Genomic DNA, 20,282 nt, shown 5'->3' on the forward strand with positions numbered 1-20,282 from the left:
ACTCCGATTCTTCTGTATACTGGCGGATGATCCTCTTAGTATCAGTCAAACTTCCGTGACCTCCATGTAGGGAAATATAATTCACATTTTCACGAATAGCCTTGGGAATGGTAAAGAATCTTTGGGCCACATAAATACATGAAATATTTTTGTGTCGTCCGTGTGTAAAAAATCCAGTGATGAGATCCTGGGTTTTTTTAGGCGTATCCATCAAATCCTCGAAGATTACCACAGTAGCCTGGGTGGAGTTGAAGTCCTTAACATTTGGAATCTCACTATGGGATACTGCGGTAAACGGAATTTCTTCTTCTTTGAAAAAATCACGTACGACTGCCCACTTCGGTTCATCGAGGTATCTGCCAACTAGAATTACCGCATCACATAATATGTACCTTTTGCCATCCTCCTTTGCCTTCTTGTCTCCCATTAACAAATTAATGATCATAGTTGTCTTACCCGAGTCAGAACTTCCTGCTACGGCAAGACGGAAAGGCCATGATGGGGCAAACTCATTACCCTGTCTCGAGTCGGTCGTGTACTCGTCCAAATTGTATACATAAAGATCCATTTGAATTTTATTCTAATTTAGTTTAAATATGATGTCGACACCAATTGCAATTTATACTCCTTCAGAGCCTACTGGACCGCCTCCTAGGGATTTGCGTGATATGAATAATATACCATTAGTTGCGGTAATTAAGGATCTAACAGATTTTTTAACTGTCAGTGATCGCATGGTTGTTAATCGAGATGTACAAAATGCAAACCATCGTCTTAAACATGCTCTTAATTTATTAATTCATCGCTGTAGAGAAACATACGAAGAACGCGATATATTAAAAGCGGAATGCGATCGATCTCGAAAAGAACGCGATGAATTACAAGACGAACTCGAGGTTCAAATAGGTTTGTTAGGTCTTACACAAGATGAGCTAAATATCATACAAGATACTATTACTGGTTTAGAAGCTAATTTGGCTGAATTGGAACGTGAGTTTGGTGGTATGCGGACGACTAATCGTCGTCTTCAGCAGCAATATAATCTTATGAGAGGAGAACGTAATAGAGCTATAGGTGAACGTAATAGAGCTATAGGTGAGCGTGATGTGGCACGAAATCGGCTTGTATATGCCAATAATCGGGTTCTTTTTGGAATTCGAACATTGGGACGTCTTAGGAATCGACTTTTCCAACAAATAGCTGCTCTGCGTATCCAAGTACAATGGTTTCGGATTAGACAATTGAACCCTCCTCCACCTCCTCTCAACCATCCACAAAATACGATATGGCTGCCATTGGTATAGCTGCCCCTATATTTCATGGTCGGGAAGATGAAGATCTTAATCTTTTTATTGATAACTTTTTAGGGTATATTAATACCGTTGGTATTGATCCATTGGACGATGCCGGTGCGCCTCCGGGTCGGGTGCGAGCGATGGGGGTTCTTCGTAGCTGTATGAGAGATGAAGCGGCGAGGTGGTTTGATGCAGAACTTACTGGAAAAAATTGGGAACTCTCAAATATTCGGTTAGTGGCTACTGCAAATGGTGGAGCCGGTGCTACTCGCCGAGCGTTCAGAGCTTTAGCTGTTCCTGAGGTTGCTAATAGATTACATGTTGGTACTTACTTACCCGGGTCTGATGCTGATGTATATTCAAGGGTTGCAGGTAATGTGGCGGTAACCGTTGGAGATGCATTTTTCCCATCACGCTGTAGCCATAGATACTGAAGTAATCGCATAATATGGAGGAATAATATGGAATAAAAGATTAAACGATAGAAAGTCACATGATTGGATAAAATTAACCGGAAAGGATAAACTCTTAGGAGAAGGAATGATCTACATGATGTAATGTTTATTAAATGATTAACGGAGAACCAATAGATCAAGTAGGGAGTTGATCGATGTGGCTTAGCAACCAGTTTATCAAGTTCAACAATAGGAACAATTAGGAAGAGTAATCATAAGCCACAAATGATAAATCATATAAAAAGGAAGGATAGCGAATTAAAGGAACAAAAAAATAGGAACATGTAAAATATTGATGAACTGCAGCCGCAGTAAAAGAATAGCGGACGAGACGCAGTAGAAAAGATAGCACAGCCACAAAAGATGAATCTTTACGATATAATATTTGAAAGATTACTTTATTTTAAAGAAAAGATAGCACAGCCACAAAAGATGGATCTTTACGATATAATATTTGAAAGATTATTTTATTTTAAAGAAAAGATAGCACAGCCACAAAAGATGGATCTTTATGATATAATATTTGAAAGATTATTTTATTTTAAAGAAAAGATAGCACAGCCACAAAAGATGGATTATATCTTTACGACATAACATGCGAAAGATTATTTTAAAGAAAAGATAGCATGTTAAAATAGTATAACATATTAGAAAAGATAACATATAAAATAGCATATAGGATAGCGCATAAAAGATAACATAAAATAGTAGAAAGAAATAAGAAGTAGGAAAAGAAAGAATAAGAAAGTTGGTTTAAATAGGAGCGGAATGGGAAGTGAATTCCACAGTCGTCAGATACGATGTAAAACTTTAAGTAAATTAGTTAATTGTGAATTTTATGAAGAATAAATAAAATACCCTTTATATGAAAATTAATTGTTCCGATTGTTTTTGTTACTATTTTCTTATGATGAAAAAGTAATTTTGTTTAATTAATTGTTAGTAAAGTATAATGTTATTTTAAAGGTAATAGGTTCGCCCTAAACTTTACTGTAATGTTCGCTTAATTAATTTTAATTGGACAAATTCATGGTGAATTTAATGTCATAACAAGAATTATGAAATGAATAAAATATAAACTTTTGTAAAGAGAACTATCATATTTTGAAAGAAGATAATGGATGAAATATCGTGGCGAGAGCTATCACAATTTGAAAGTTAAGTAGTAATAAAACTAAACCAAGCAAGAATATTAATGTTTCGTGGAGAACGAATATACATTAAAGCAGGGAAGTTTGTTTACCGCCGGGTGGCAGACGGGGGTGACAATTTGGTGCATGCTCCGAGAAAGGAAATGTCGACTTTGCATCGACATTTTGACTATCTTCATATAGTCAAGTACCTATGCGGTATTAAGAAGGAAACGGTTAACAACTAAGTGAATTGATCACTCGCGAAGGGAAGGATCGTTCCGATCATGGTACCGACGTGGTATTCCAAAGAATCTGAACTCAGAAAAAGAGGTGTTAGAATTAAAATATAATATTGGGGAAAAAGGTTGTAAGTACCTGAAAAACTTTAAAATGGGAACGGGCGAAATAGCGATATTGTACACCTACCTTAGGAATTATAAAAAGAAGGATGCGGTGATATGATGGAATATAATGAACTCGTTTCAAAGTAATAGATTTGTTACAAGAATATCCGGAAAAGTATTGTAGTAAGTCACAAAAGTTGTCGTCTTTAAAGTTTTTGCGCTAATAATTGTAAAACCAAGAAATTAAGGAAGCCCTCGTAAGATGTTGTATTCTGGGAGGGGCACCATTGTATTTTGCAGATGCCAGAAGTTCCTGGGGATACAATGTTGTAACGAAAAGTTGACGAGTAAACTATAAACTCAAGGGTTACGTGGGAACCTGTTACCAAAACACAAGGGTTGCGTGGGAACCTATTTAAAACACAAGGGTTACGTGGGAACCTATTACAAAAACACCGGCTGTGAATATAACTTCTTCGGATGGGAATCGAAATAATTGGACTCAGACGTGAGTGGAACATCTCCCTACTGAAAGCATTTTGAGAATGCGTAACTGAATTCACAAGGCAAAAAGAGAAACCATCGTGAGTATAATTTCTTCAGATGGAACTGGAAGCATTGAGGGAAATGCGCAACTGAACTCATGAAAAGAAGATAAGTATTATGGGATAAGATGAATAGCAAACCTCGAAACTACTATACTTCATTGGGAAGGTAAAGGCAAGCCGAGTATAGGTTATTGAATTGTAAAAGATAATAAATAAGAAGAAACACCGTTAAATAAGTATAAATGCGTGTGTCGCATAAGTATAAATGCGTGTGTCGCATAAGTGTAGATGCGTGTGTCGCATAAAGTATAATATGTTGTGTGTCGACATAATGGTTATGATAAGAGTTAGTACAAGATTAAACAAAGAAGATATTTTGCGTAATATTAAATATATGGATGTAAAGATTACATATATAATGAAAAAGAACTAAGAATTCACGAACTTTAGAAGTTATGAGAATTTTGAAGTTCGTGAAATGCGAAAATTATAAATTTCGATGATAAAAGAAAATTTTGAGGCGCAGTAAAAACTTAGAAAATTTTTGAAATTTTTAGAATGCGCAGTAAAAACCTCCGCAGTCTGAGGAGATTGTGGACTTAGAATAATTTTTGAATTAATGGCGCAGTAAAATATATACATGAAATTATGAAAGATAAGAATAGCGGAAGAAACTTGTGAAAATCAAAAAAGGGGATTTAAAGATTGAAAGATCAACATGAGAATATTATGAATAAGTAAAAGATTTAGAAGAATAAGTTGTTAAATGAATATTCTTAATGAAAGAAAGATTATACATTCAATATAGGTAATAGAAAAGGACGATATAGTAAAGGATGGTTAGAAGATCAAAATAGAAGCGATAAAAATGATATATAAGAGAGCGGAATTTCAATTTGAATTCTGGATGAATATTTATAATAATTTAATTGGAGTATACGATGGAATGGTACCATCAATGGGAAAGTGAATATAGGACACATAAAGAAGAACATGAGTTAAGAGCGGGAGAATTAGATGAATGTTTAAATTGTGAATTATGTCATCCGATAGAAAATGAACCAATGGTATTCAAGAAATTTTGGGATGCATTATTTAAGTTCGAAGATACAATAGTAATATATAATAATGTAACGATCAAGGGAGTAATAGATTTATTAAGTATGGATAATTCAGAAAGAGAAGATACAATACACAAGGGAAAATGTAGAGACATAATTGATAGAATAACGGAATCAATAAGATATAGAATACAACCAAAAATGAAAGAAAAAGGATTACGAACGATTATATTAGTAATTGTAAGAGATTGTATTGAAGGAGATTTAGGGAATGAAGTATTTGATAGGTTAATCGGAAATCCTGAATTAATAGAACACAAATATATTTTGGAAGATTGGGATGTTGAAAGAAGGTTTGAAAAATTTTGGCAATGGTACAAAATCACATCGAAAGAAGTTGAACCATTACGAGTAAAGTTGGGAGCAATAAAGACATTCAGGGAATTACTTTATGAAGAAGAGGGAATAGCTACGAATGAGGAGAAAGTAAAAGAGTTAATGTCCAACATGGAACATGGGAATATAGACATAGAAAATGTTCACGAATATCACAGGAATATGGTACAAAAGATAATAAGAATATTTATAGATACTAGGGGCTTTATAAAAGAACCAGAAGATTCGGAAAGTGAAGATAGCTTAGAAAGTTATGAAATGAAAAAGAATTTTAACGTGAGTTTATATCTTAGATTTGAAAGATTCAGGTACTGGTGGAATGACAAATATGAAGGTAAACAAATACATACATATCATGAAAATGATTCATTAGAATGGTTTGAAAAGATGTTATCTGAGGGAGAAAATTTGCAAGAAGATACTGTAAGAAAACTAATGGATAGTATGACATTTAAAGATAGCGAAGATATATATACAGTACAAGAGATCCTATCATATTGAGAATAGATGATGGTGTAATAGAATGGGTTGTAACAGATTTAAAAGAAACAATGGAAAGAACACAAAAATTCAAGTTAGTAGAGATAAAGCAAGAAGAAGATAATGAAATGTATGATTCTGAAGAAGAAATAGAAATAATAGTAGAAGATAAAACGTGGAAGTTAAGTGAAATAAGGACAGGATTAAGACAACTGATGGTAAATCCAAAAGAAGAATTCATCAGAGAAATAATGAAATTTGGAATAAAAGAAAAGATAGAGACGGGAGTACTGTTGACATATGATTTTATAAGATATTATATTTTTCAGGAGGGGAAATTTGATAAGTCTGAAGACATAAAGGAATGGACAGATTTGAGTACAAAAATATGTGGTAGATGCAATAAACAGAAATTAGATTATGTGATATCAGAAGAAGACGGCAGATGTGAAGAATGTAATCGGGAAATACGGGAAGATGAACAAGATGAATTAATAGAACTAAAAAACAACTTAGAAAAATTAGGATACGAAATGGATGTATCGGAAATTCAAAGAATAAAGAATTTTGGAGTTAATAATCGAATAATGGTAACAGAAGAGTTCATAGAAGGGTATATGGGAATAATAGAATTAGAAGATAGAGAGTTAAGAAAAGAGATTCATAAGTGGTTAAATGAGAATACAACTTGGTGCGAAAGATGCGAAATAAGATGGATGAATGATATGTTTAGATTAGGAGGAACTGTATGCAAAGATTGTGAGGAGGAAGATGTCGATGAAATTGATGATCGGATAAAAAGATTACAGAAGATTTTTGAGGATATTGGAATAATGATAATTGAAGAGGAATTGTTAAGATTAACTAGTATGGGATATACAGATGGAGAAATTTTAGATAAAGAATTTATCGAAACCTTTCAAGAAAATAAAAATGAGTCAGAAAAAGAACTAAAGAAAAAGTTAGATAAGTTGTTGAAAGAACAAGCAGGAGTAATAGATAGTGAAGAAAGTGGTGAAAAGAGTGATAATGAACAATCAGAAGAAGACAATACGGATAATTCAGAAAAGATTGGAGAAATATTAAGTCCAGAAGAATATGAAATATGGGATGGAAGTGATGAAGATTTTGAAGAAGAAGAATCTGAAAATGAAATCGAAAATGTTATAAATACAGGAGGTTTTGGTCTGAATCAAAATTCAGATTCGAATAGTTCATTAAATTTTAAAAATTCTGACACAGAAAGTGAAATATCTGATTACAATTTACAAGAATTATTTCAAGAGAATATAGTAAATATGGCAAATGAAGCACAAATAAGAAGAATAATGGAGAATGCTATGGGATTGGCACCAAATGCATTAGATAATGCGTTAGGAGCAGGACAGACTTTGGCGGATAGGATTCAGACTGCAGGAATGGGGGGAATAGTAGGTATGCCAACTTTTAGTGGAAAAGAGGATGAAGATATTAATGATTGGATTAGACAATTTGAGATAGCATTTACAGTAAGTGGACGACCAGAAGGAAATGTTGGAGGAGGTGTATGTAGACAAAATAAGGCAAACATAGCTATAACTTGTTTAAGAGGAATTGCATTACAATGGTATAATGAGGAAAAAGAAAGGGTAGCAGCTAATTTAGTGAATTGGTGTGATCATAATGAGGACAGGAATTTAAAAAGAAGATTAATCGACAGATTTACTAGGAATGATGTTCAAAGAAGAAAGATGTTAGAATTAACAAGAATTAAACAGGGAACAAATGAAAGTGTTGAAGAATATACTAGAAGATTTAGGTCAATATTAAGAGTTGCAACTAGAGGTCATGCGTTAGATGATTTATATCAAGTGAATTATTTTATTCAAGGGTTAGATGCCATGCTAGGTTATCATGTTAGGAGAAGTAATCCGACGAATCTGAATGATGCAGTTAACGAAGCAAAAAGAGAAGAGGAAGCGAAAGATGAGTTGTTAATGAAAACAACGGGGTTAGATATGAAACGAGTAGGACAAGAGAAAAACATGGAAGAAATTTTGAAAGAAGAGACAAATAAATATAAAGGAATGAATCCAATTACGAAAGAATTACAAAATAAAGAAGTTAAAAGTGATGAATGGGATGAGTTAATTAATGGAATGAAAAGGTTGGAAGCACATGTAATGCAAAGAAATGAGGCATATGTAATGCAAAGGAATGGGAATGATAGGAGACCGATCGGAAATAATAATGTCCAAAGAAATAATATGAACTGGGATAGAATGACTTGTTATACATGTGGAAGAAAAGGACATACTTCTAGAGTTTGTAGGGAAGGTCAAAGAAGATCATATGGAGGAAATAATAAAGGGTCATATAGCCAAAATAATCAAGTTAATTACCTTGATGAAGAATATTATGGTGAAGGATATAATGTGTATAATATGGAATATAATGATGGATATGATGGATATAATGAGGGTGATGGATATGATAACTATAATAATGGATTCGATGGATACGAAGTGAATAACTATGAAGATAAGGAAAGATATGATATGTTCCCAGTACTACCTAGAAAGAGTGAAAGAAATAAGGACAAGGTTATGAATGATGAAAGAGATAAAAGAAGAAGAGAACGAAACAATTATCCATTTAAGGATTGAAGAAGAAGAAGACTTCATACTAGTAGATGTACACATTATAATAAGACTAAAAGAGAAAAAGGTGAAATTAATTATGGAAGATGGAAATAATATGATAATAGAAGAAAGACCAATAGAAAAAGGATTAGGATGGGTACGATCTAAATTGATTATAGGGAATGAAAAATATATAAGAAGGATAGAAATACCAGGGATCAAAAATAAATCAAGAGATAAAAATTAAAAATATATGGAAACAGTTATCACGACGCTTTATTTTTACAACACCTTAATTCTTTTTTACAACACCTTAATTTTTACAACACTTTAGCTTTTAGAATTACAACATAGACATGGAAGAGGAAGAATATAATAGGATAGCGAGGAATATCAATGACGAACGGGAATATGAAATTATAGGAGGATTAATTTACAAAATAAAAGATGAGAAAAGACTAAGAGTGATAAGAAAATACGAATTTGAAGGATTAATGTACATAGCTCATGATCATGAATTATCAGGACACTTTGGAATAGATGCAACGTATAATAGGATCAAGGATGGGTATTATTGGAAAGGGATGAGAAAAGATGTGGAAGCTTATGTCAAATCATGTAATAATTGTCAGAGAAGAGGAAAACCAATAGGAAAACATGAACTGAATGTAATCAAAGTTATAGAACCATTTTATCAAATTGGGATTGATGTAGTGGGACCATTACCAGTAACAAAGAGAAATAATAGATATATAGTTACAGCGATGGATTATTTTACAAAATGGCCTGAAGCAAAGGCATTGGAAACAGCAGATGCTAAGGAAATTGCAAGATTTATTTATGACAATATAATATGTAGGCATGGATGTCCAAAGAAGATATTGAGTGATAGAAGGAGTCATTTCAATAATAAATTAGTGAAATCATTAATGGAGGAATTTCAGATAAAACATAACTTTTCGACGCCTTATCATCCAAAAACTAATGGGTTAATTGAAAGATTTAATAAGACATTATGTGAATCATTAGCAAAGCTAAGTAATATCGAAGATTGGGATTTGAAAGTACCAGGAGTATTGTTCGCGTATCGAACTAAAAGGAATGATTCAACGAAAATGGAACCAGGATATTTAATATATGGGAGACAAATGAAGACATTATTAGATTTAGAAGATAAGGAAATTACCATGGCAGAGAGAGTTAATGGGTTGATCGAAGGATTACCGAACATTAGGAATCAAGCTAAAGAAAATGTCAGGAAATCTCAGGAAAAACAAAAATCGTATCATGATAAAAAGAATAGAATAAAGCAGAAATTACAAATCAGAGATAAAGTACTATATTATGACGCAGCAAAAGAGAAACAATGGTCTGGAAAGTTAGAAGAAAAATGGAAAGGACCTTATTATGTACATGAGATAATTTCTAAAGGATCATACAGAATTAAAACTATGGAAGGGAAGATATTGAAAACACCAGTAAATGGTGAATTACTGAAAGAATATATTGATAGGACAAATTTTGAAGTAATAGTTCGAATTTGATGGGACTCAAATTTTAGGTGGGGGGCAAACTGTAGCCATAGATACTGAAGTAATCGCATAATATGGAGGAATAATATGGAATAAAAGATTAAACGATAGAAAGTCACATGATTGGATAAAATTAACCGGAAAGGATAAACTCTTAGGAGAAGGAATGATCTACATGATGTAATGTTTATTAAATGATTAACGGAGAACCAATAGATCAAGTAGGGAGTTGATCGATGTGGCTTAGCAACCAGTTTATCAAGTTCAACAATAGGAACAATTAGGAGGAGTAATCATAAGCCACAAATGATAAATCATATAAAAAGGAAGGATAGTGAATTAAAGGAACAAAAAAATAGGAACATGTAAAATATTGATGAACTGCAGCCGCAGTAAAAGAATAGCGGACGAGACGCAGTAGAAAAGATAGCACAGCCACAAAAGATGAATCTTTACGATATAATATTTGAAAGATTACTTTATTTTAAAGAAAAGATAGCACAGCCACAAAAGATGGATCTTTACGATATAATATTTGAAAGATTATTTTATTTTAAAGAAAAGATAGCACAGCCACAAAAGATGGATCTTTACGATATAATATTTGAAAGATTATTTTATTTTAAAGAAAAGATAGCACAGCCACAAAAGATGGATCTTTATGATATAATATTTGAAAGATTATTTTATTTTAAAGAAAAGATAGCACAGCCACAAAAGATGGATTATATCTTTACGACATAACATGCGAAAGATTATTTTAAAGAAAAGATAGCATGTTAAAATAGTATAACATATTAGAAAAGATAACATATAAAATAGCATATAGGATAGCGCATAAAAGATAACATAAAATAGTAGAAAGAAATAAGAAGTAGGAAAAGAAAGAATAAGAAAGTTGGTTTAAATAGGAGCGGAATGGGAAGTGAATTCCACAGTCGTCAGATACGATGTAAAACTTTAAGTAAATTAGTTAATTGTGAATTTTATGAAGAATAAATAAAATACCCTTTATATGAAAATTAATTGTTCCGATTGTTTTTGTTACTATTTTCTTATGATGAAAAAGTAATTTTGTTTAATTAATTGTTAGTAAAGCATAATGTTATTTTAAAGGTAATAGGTTCGCCCTAAACTTTACTGTAATGTTCGTTTAATTAATTTTAATTGGACAAATTCATGGTGAATTTAATGTCATAACAAGAATTATGAAATGAATAAAATATAAACTTTTGTAAAGAGAACTATCGTATTTTGAAAGAAGATAATGGATGAAATATCGTGGCGAGAGCTATCGCAATTTGAAAGTTAAGTAGTAATAAAACTAAACCAAGCAAGAATATTAATGTTTCGTGGAGAACGAATATACATTAAAGCAGGGAAGTTTGTTTACCGCCGGGTGGCAGATGGGGGTGACAACGCGCTGATATCGTTAGAACGAATTTTAAAGTTGAAGAGCAGTGGAGGCGTGCGGGCGGACGTCCTACTCATCAACCCGTTAATGGGTTGGGAAATCATGGAGGTCCATTTAATGCTGCTGTCCAGAATCAACCAATAGTCTTACAGGGGATTCTCCTGGATCAAGCATTTATGCATATGCGTACAAATTTTCCAACCGTCGTGGAAGAAAGACTTCAGATACGATTTAGTAATCTTTACCAGGAACAAGGTGAACCTGTTCGATCTTACTATAAGCGAGTTGAGAGGGCTGGGGATATTGTAGGATATAATCGAATTATGGTTACTGACCAGTTCTATAGAGGACTTTTGCCGGAAAACGTTATTGAAGCTTCCAGAATCGGGGCAGCGCCTCTTAATATATTAATCGATAGATTGAGTGATCTTGAGCGACGAAAGGGTGAAATGTTCTATGGATTACAAAGGTGCCAGGGTATTGAAAAGGCTAAAAAAGAGGAATTGGCTGGCTATACTCATCCCGTGACTCCACACGAAGGTGCTGTAATACAAAGGTCGACAGACGTTATTACTCAAGAACGATTACAAGAATTGCTTAAGGCGCAGGCCGAGGAACTTACCAAGAATTTCCAGGCACAATTTAAACAATTACAAGTATCTAAGCCAGTTCGTAAACTACCGGTCTATAGACAACAGATTAAACCTGTTCGGCCAAAGCCACGGCCACGCGTTGTTCAGGATCATCAGGATCCTGATTGGGATGATGGTTATGTAGATCATGATTTTGGTGATGACCCTGGTGACCCTGATGCTCCTGAGTGGACTAGTGAGGATGAACAACATGTTATTGATCTTATTATGGGATTTGAGACGTCTAAAATATTTCCAAAGAGACTTCAGAAGGCTAAAGATAGACGCGATGATCTGGAATTAGCCCGAGCAATGAGAAACCTCGATCTTAATGATGATGCTATGGATATTGATACTAATACCGCGAGTTTTGATGACTTGAAAATTGTTCCTGATGAGGAAGGTGGTTTTCGGATTTGTGCGGTTCGAAGTACAAAAAAAAGTAAACTCGGATAAGGGTGTAAGTATCTCGAAACTTCTTAAATCTGTTCCAAAAAAATCAGTTAAAATGACTCCTATTAAGATTCCTGTGAAGGTTACTAGTAGTAAGCCCACACTTATAAAAGCCGTCACCAAAAATGATTCATTAAGTTTATTAAGGTCTGCAGATTTTAGAAAATTACTCCGCGAGATTCTTCGGGAAGAATTAAAGTCTGCTCGTAAAAGTACGGAGATTCCGGAAGACCTAGTTGAGGAAAAACAAGAAGAGGATATCAGGGAAGATGACCTGATGGATATTGACATAGCTCGTTTGGAGAATACTAAAGATCTTTTAGCGCTGGATGGAAAGGTCAATGTGATAGCAATTCAGTGTTTAGCAGACACTTGTGCTAACGCGTCTTTTATTCAGAGGGAAGCCGCTGAAGAATTAGGGTTGGATATCGACAAGAGTATTACACATAACATATCCGGCGCTCCGGGTTCTGGTAGGACATTCGGCATGGTAAAAGGTGTGTCAATCAAACTAACCCTGATTGTGTAATCACTAAGAATCTCGCGGTTTTAAGCGATTACAAGCATAGGGAGATTGGATTGAGCCGGACGTGTCTGAAACGTTACAATTATGATGTCCATGAATCACGTGAACATATCGCCCTTACTTGTAATGAGAAGAATGTTTTTATCCCAATAGTTTCTGATGTGAATCGAGGAGACAAAAAATAGGGAATATTTATTTTTTATTCCCAAAACTTGCGGATTAAGGCAGGGACATCCTCCTCCAACCGGTCAGCGGGTTCCCAAGTGGCTTCGGTATCTGGGTATCGTTCCCACTTGACTAGATACTGGTCTTGACCCTTCCTGATGCGATGCCGGAGTATCCGCTCAGGTACAAATCTTTCGGGTTGCCCTCTTATCACGGAGTCAGGTGGGGGATGTTCATTTTCTGGAACAATCTGCAACTCTTTTCGGGTGTACGCACATCTGGATACACCTAGACGCCCGTGTGGTCCATCAAGAAGATACGTAGGAGGCTGTTCGGGTGAGAGGATCATTTTTTTGATGACACGGATATTGGGATTCCATCTTATGTCACCTGTACGAAATTTTCCATGGAGTTTATTCCCGAGTACTGAAATAGGTTCATCTAACTTGACTCGGACATGTGTTCCTTCAGAGAGAAGTTCCGTCTTTTTTGACACTTTGGGTGACCCTGTCGGAATGTCTGGGGGATTTCTCTGCCAGATTTCATCTATTTTATTAACTACATCACGGAAATCTTCTGACCATTCCACGGATGTCACCCCGGTCTTCAACTCCTGTGCCACCATTCGTTTTAGGAGAGGTTCCTGGATTGCTTGGATGGCTCGTTCAGCATATGATTGCTGTTTGTGTCTTCCTGGTTCGCCGAACCTCATCATTACCCCTAGGCTGTTCAGGAAAAAATCACGTACCTGGTCGTTAGTGAATTCTGATCCGGAGTCTGTCTCCAGTCTGTGTGTTGGTGGCTTAATACGATTTCTTCTGTAGATTTTGACAAACCCGTTTAGAATCCTATTTGCAGTCTTATCCTTTAGGGGTTCTGCATTGACTTGTTTACCCGCGACTTCCACCACTACGAGGAAATAGTGGAATCCTTTGGGGTCGACTGGCATCTCTGCAAGATCTCCTGATGTGTTGCATTTGGTTTCCATACAACTACTCGTGGACGCTCTGATGACTTCTCCTTTAGGGGCTTTTTATATAGGTTGTAGTGCTCCTCACCTTTTAGAATTCGTGCCGGTACTCTGGAGAGATTGTAGTATTTGTAGTAATTCTCTAAATGCGACATATTACGACAAATTAAAGGAAAGATTTCGGACTTCAAATCTTAAGATGACACGATTTTACTGCCTAAAGTGTAAGAAGGAAACCGAGACTGCTAGTGAAATACAAGATATGACCACAAATGGCCGCTATCGTTTACATGGTGACTGTGTAGTTTGTGGGATGCATAAGAATACTTTTACTGGGATAGACTGGGTTATCAAAAAGAAAACCAAGGAGAAGAAAAAAGAAACCGCAGCTAAAAGACATCAGACGGCGTACAATCGGCAATGCAAAAAACTCGGGCAAAAAATTTTAGAGGCTGATGACGCGTGTAAACAGTGTATTGATAAATGCCTTAAGGAGGCAAAAAAGAGGAAGACGGATTAGTATCGCCTTCTAAAAGTATTCCTCATCATCTGAGTCATCGAGAGATACCTCTCCATCATCTGATTCATCGTCTGAGTCATCAAGAGTGCGGCCTTCTTTAAGCAATTGGATGTTATACGTTATTTGAGTCCATTTCTCCCAGTCGGACTCTTGCATTATAAAGTCACATCTGAGGAGAGCTCTTTCTACTGCCACCATTCCTGCGAACCTAGTGTATTTTTTCTGATCGGCTTCATTGAAATTGTCAATGGCCTCCCTGTAGTAGTCTACTGCCTGTTTGTATACCTTCTCAGCTTCTTTATGCCGCTTCCAGAGTACTTGTTCAGCTTCGGCTCTCCAGATTGGGCTGACTTCTAGAAGATGCGGTCCAAAATTGCTACTTGGAATACGTTCCAGGATATGGCCTACAAGTTCGGGGATTACTGATACTGCGTGCAGGTTTTGGTGGCTTTTTAGGATCTCCCTATTGATACCCATAACATCGGGGACTGTGCGGCCAAAGATTCCTGCCAACTTTTCTACGGTATATGTCATTTTTTGTTCTATCAAATCGAGTACTAATTTATAGTTACCTAATCTTCAATTGCCGAATATATTTTTTCCAAAGATCCGTGCTCCTACCCGGTTATATCTCTATGGCTCTACAGGCCTTCTAGGGACTTACCTGCTAATAACTTACCTGGTTTGCTATCTCATTGCTTCCAATAGGAAAATGAATGGAATCCTGTACGTGTGGAAGATGTGGAAGATGTGGAGGATCTGGGGGGTAAAATCAAAACTTTTTTCTGGGGGGATCCCTCTCCCGATTTTTTTAAAACGTCCTCCACATCCTCCACATCCTCCACACTTCTCCGATTCCCTCTTATTTTCCTCTCTTTTCCCTTATTTTATCCTTTTTTGTTATATATTTTTGTGGAGGATCTATGTGGAGAATTGTGGAGGATCTATGGGGGGTTCCCTACCTCATGGAGGAGGGATGTAAGTACTGCGAGGCCGTGAGGCTGAGGTGGGGTGAGCGCTAGCGAGACACACTACCAGCCCGATGACACAATAAAAGATTTTAAGATGGTGAGATCTTTTATTCGCCACTCAACTCCTGTGCATGTTGGCTTGACTAAGTACAAAAATGTACAAAAAGATTAGTGCACTCACTAAGCAAGTAACCCTTACAGTCATTCAAAGTCTGATGATAAACATGAAATTACCTACTTGGGGATGGTTTTGTAAGTTACGGATTTTCCCAACGTAACCTGAAAAATGTCACAAAAAATCACGTGGGATTTTTACCGGCGTCACGCACTTCTTTGTTTCCATTTTTCATAAGTATCTGAGGGACAGAAATTTTTTTTAGTAACAAAATCCTACTCATCACGCACTATACGTCACATGTGCGCACACTTAATTTCAGTCAAGTTCCGTAATGCCGGCCATTTTCATGACATTTTTTTCAGGCGCTGTATAGTCAAGTTGCTGTTACTGCGCCACACAATAAAGCGAAGTAGTTGTTTGTTTTTGACCGACTTTTGTTGTTCGTATGGACCGTCCTGCCATCTTTTTTTTTGTTAGGAGAGTTTAGAACTTGGAAACAACATTATTACTAGCCTTTGGTTTATATTGTTCATATGGAGACATAGTGATAGTGTGTTTTAAATTCGTGTCTAAGTCTATAAAACATATTATCATGCAAAAAATTTTGAAGCGTATTGTTAGGTATGTAACGCTCGAAAAATTTTTGACTTCGCAAAAATTTCTAGTATATTTTCTTTGATGGTTTGTGTGTTATTGTGTAAAATTTTGTAAGAAAAAAAATTTTTGTAAGAAAAAAAAAAGGAAATAAGGTCATTTTATATGTTTTATTGTTGTACAATATTTTTATAAATTATGTAATAGCAATAGTATATTTTGTATATAAATGACTCATTACAGCACAGCGCCGCGCTTTTAATGTCAACATAGTTACTAATCAATCTGATCAATTTATCTATATTTATCAATAATTGTCATCACGTTGGCGCGTCGCGTAATTGATTATGTATTATTATATTAAATTATTCCCCATAAAAAAAAAATTCTGGAAAAAACTCCAGTTTTTACTCCGAAGAAACTCAGACACGTGATCATTTTTTCTGAAATTTTTTTTTAATTTAAATAGTTATCTTTTATACAGGACGTGTAGACAACTATAAAAAACAAAAAAAAAATTATATTACTGTCGCTTTTGTTGAACAAATTAATTGTAAATACCGAAAATTTCATTAAAAATCAACATCACGAAATGATCCAATTAGAATTCATCAAATTGTCGATCATATCTTCAAAGATATTATTATACGGTATTATATGAGTCATCTGTTTTTTTTTATTTAGTTTTTCTAAGTCTCCAACCTGAAACGTGATTTGTATATCTGAAATATATTAATTTTTATGTTTATGGTTTTTTTTTATTTTAACCTTTACAGAGTTTTATGACAAAAATACCAAGTGTAACTTATGAAAATGGCTGTAAATAAATAATTATTTACTATTGGAATTTACTATTGGAAACGAAGTGCCGCATTAGATAATATTATAGGTTTGACATGCAATTTTTTAATAAGTTACTTATATGTATTAGGATCACGGACTAATTCTAAATATGATAATAGTATAGGATACTACTACTTCAGATTCATCTGACCACGGTATCTGACCAGTAAGCAGTAGCCATATGCCATATTCGCTATGAAGCTACCAGTCGTTAGACCTCATCTTTGGGTTTTTTTATGTGTTCCGAAAGAAATCAAATGCCAATTATACCAGGGCTTTCATTTTGAGAATGGTGCAACCACGTCAATCCAACAAATTATAGAGTCGTTGCAACGTTGCGAAGTAAGGCGAAGAGCTGCTGCACTCCAGTTTTATCTGAATGGTAAGATAATGTAACAGTTAAAATATTCTTTGAATTAATTAATTAATTGGTATTTTTTTTTTTATAGACAGATAGTGAAAGAGGCGGCGTAATTTCTTAGTGATAGTGTACTTCATAAGTCCTGAGATGAATGACAATGGTGTTAATGTTATGGTTACGTTAATCCCTTATTCAATGACAATATTGTCAGCTAACTAGTTTCGTCTTACATTTTTTTTATTTCAATTTCTAACTTAATTGTCCGGTTCCCTTGTATTATCCCTTGTATTATTTTATTTTATCTTATATAAATTGACATATTTTAATAACGATAAAATTAAAAACCGATCTAGTAAAAAAAAACTAAATAATCTTTGACATAAGTTTTTTATAATTCTGCCATGAATTTTTTATTTTTTTCAAAAAAAAAGTTGATCGGTGTCTTTGCGTATCACTAATTATAGCTAGAATAATGATCTGTAAAATGAATACATTTGTGGCAAAGATATACGGCGTTTTTTTTTAACACAAATGTAAATATAAAATAATTAAACTATAATATAAATGGTTTAAAGCAATTTTATTTTTATTCCAAATTTAAGATCAAAGTAATAAATTTTGACGTCTGTTACCGATTTTACTTTTGGTTTTCCCCTGTAGTAAGTCATGTGTTGGGCGATCTACAATGAATTTTTGAAATATTCACATAAAACAATTATTAATAGAACTTCTAAAATTTATTTTTTTTTTCAAAAAAAAAAGTGTTTATATTAAGCATAATTCTATTTTTACAAGTGCATAAATGTATTGTTATGAAAATAAACTAAACATTTTTAATATCTCTTTAATTGGCAATTGCGATGTCCAAGGTTGATGATAAAGTGTACATTTTCTAACTCTTTGATCCACTAACTAGAATCCAGAAGAGTTTAAATTCGGTCTGTATTAAAAATTCACATGACTGGACTCAGAAAGATCATCGGACCGGACTGAGTAAGGATATACTCAAATAAGAGTAAATAAGATTTCCTTAGTGAAATTCTTTTGACAAATAAAAATGGTCGATCCATACAATTATATATTTTATTTATTGTCCGGTAACACTAGTATTATTTTAAGTGATTCGTAACCATAACGATGGACGCTGGATAAATTTTATCAAATATTTTAACTGTGACTGACATCGGATAATTTTATATTTCCATCAAAAATAGTATTTTATGTAATTATTATTCACTAAATTAAAATAAAATGAATAGCAAGAATTTCTGAGGCACGAAGGAAATCTTGAGTTTCACTTGAGGCAGTTTCTTTTTGATTACTTTGATTCAAAAGATAATTTAATTGTTAGGACATGAATTGTTCTGAAATAAATAACTTACGTCAAGACTATATAATTTAATCGAGTATTTACTAAATAGATATATGAAACAATCTTTTTATGATAAGATCGCTAGTATCCGAAAGTGTAACGAAGAAATCATTTATTTCTGCGGCAAAAGTGATACAAAATGTCCGTCCGTCATCTGTGCACTTTTACAGTCGCTAGAATAATCGTTTTAGAGTATTATACATTTATTACACATTATTTTATTATTTTACAATTTTTACTTTCAAACAAAGTAGGGCGAATTTACTAATTTATTCATGTGCTTGTTTACATATTATTAGTTTTAAATAAGGCCGCTCCAAGCCAATTCTTTGTTTAACATAACATAGGGGTCCCAATCTAGGGGGGGGGGGGGGAACAAAAAATAATACATAAAATAAAATACATGGCCAGAATTACCATTAATTTTAGCCAAAATTTTGACCAAAAGAGTGAGCAAAAATTTTGGATGATAATTCTGGCTAAAACTTAAAGATTTGTCTAATTCTGGCCTAAATTACATGTATTTTTTTTACATAAAAAATCCAAAAACAGGGGGGGGGGGTTATGTTAAACGAAACATTGAATTGGTGCGGCCTAACTATAATCAATTAATCGACGATGGAAAAACGTGACTGGTACTTTTTGTGTCTTAACAAATAGATATACACAACTGTTGCCGATCAGTTACAAAAAAGTTGCTCCTAAAAATAGAGAAATAAGGTCATAATAAAAATCTTATTGAGCTTTATTTCATAAACTTATAATTCAAAAATAACTACAATAATAATAATATAAAAGACGGATTCTCTTTTATAAATATAATAAACGATAATACTACTTAAAATTATAAACCGGACCCTATAAAAAAATTGGATACGTTTTTTATAAAGTTTTTATACGATTTTTTTTCCTTAGAAATAACGTATCATAATAGGATACGGAAAAATGCACAATTCCGTATCACCAAAAATATGGTTTGGATACGGAATTTGCACGGGATTTATATGGAATTTACATGATTTGATCACTGATTTTATCACGAAATTTATACGATTTGGTCACTGAATTTACTATTTGTATTACAGTTTACTATAATTGTATTTACATAAATCTAATTTCACTTTGTTTATTTTTTATTTTTTATTTAATTTAATAAAGTACAAATACATTATGAAAATTCCCTCTTTATTAAAACCACCTATTGCAACCTAAATTATCTATAAGTTCAGGTTCATTTGTAGTCAAACAACCTAAAAGAACAAAAAAAAGATTGGAAACAAAACCCCCCATCTGCAATCGTCCAAGTCACCAAAGGTCAGCATTCCTACAAAAAAAGAAAGAGAACTCCAGAATGTCTGACCTACATAAAAGAAAAGAATTATGAGGCGTCTAATGAAAAAGAAACCAAAACAACAAAATAAATCCAAAACTGACCTACAAAAAAAGAAGACTCTGAAGCAACAAAACTGAAACAACCT

At 33.9% G+C, this 20,282-nt stretch overlaps 3 protein-coding genes across 3 annotated transcripts; 2 read left to right on the plus strand and 1 right to left on the minus strand.

Moving 5' to 3' along the window:
• Positions 1–734: 734 nt before the first annotated feature.
• On the plus strand, positions 735–1,200 carry OCT59_017094 (uncharacterized protein; the record flags this gene model as incomplete). The annotated part of the gene is made up of 2 exons (XM_066146132.1): positions 735–1,095; positions 1,178–1,200. The coding sequence occupies 2 exons, from the start codon at positions 735–737 to the stop codon at positions 1,198–1,200; spliced, it is 384 nt and encodes a 127-aa protein (XP_066003855.1).
• Positions 1,201–10,309: 9,109 nt separating this feature from the next.
• On the plus strand, positions 10,310–10,609 carry OCT59_017095 (uncharacterized protein; the record flags this gene model as incomplete). Its single annotated transcript, XM_066146133.1, has 1 exon — positions 10,310–10,609. One exon carries the CDS (start codon positions 10,310–10,312, stop codon positions 10,607–10,609), a length of 300 nt encoding a protein of 99 aa, XP_066003856.1.
• A 3,945-nt stretch (positions 10,610–14,554) lies between these two features.
• Positions 14,555–15,022, minus strand: OCT59_017096 (uncharacterized protein; the record flags this gene model as incomplete). The annotated part of the gene is made up of 1 exon (XM_066146134.1): positions 14,555–15,022. One exon carries the CDS (start codon positions 15,020–15,022, stop codon positions 14,555–14,557), a length of 468 nt encoding a protein of 155 aa, XP_066003857.1.
• Between the last annotated feature and the right edge of the window lie 5,260 nt (positions 15,023–20,282).

Source organism: Rhizophagus irregularis, chromosome 25 (assembly GCF_026210795.1).
Source record: "Rhizophagus irregularis chromosome 25, complete sequence".
NCBI lineage: Eukaryota > Fungi > Glomeromycota > Glomeromycetes > Glomerales > Glomeraceae > Rhizophagus > Rhizophagus irregularis.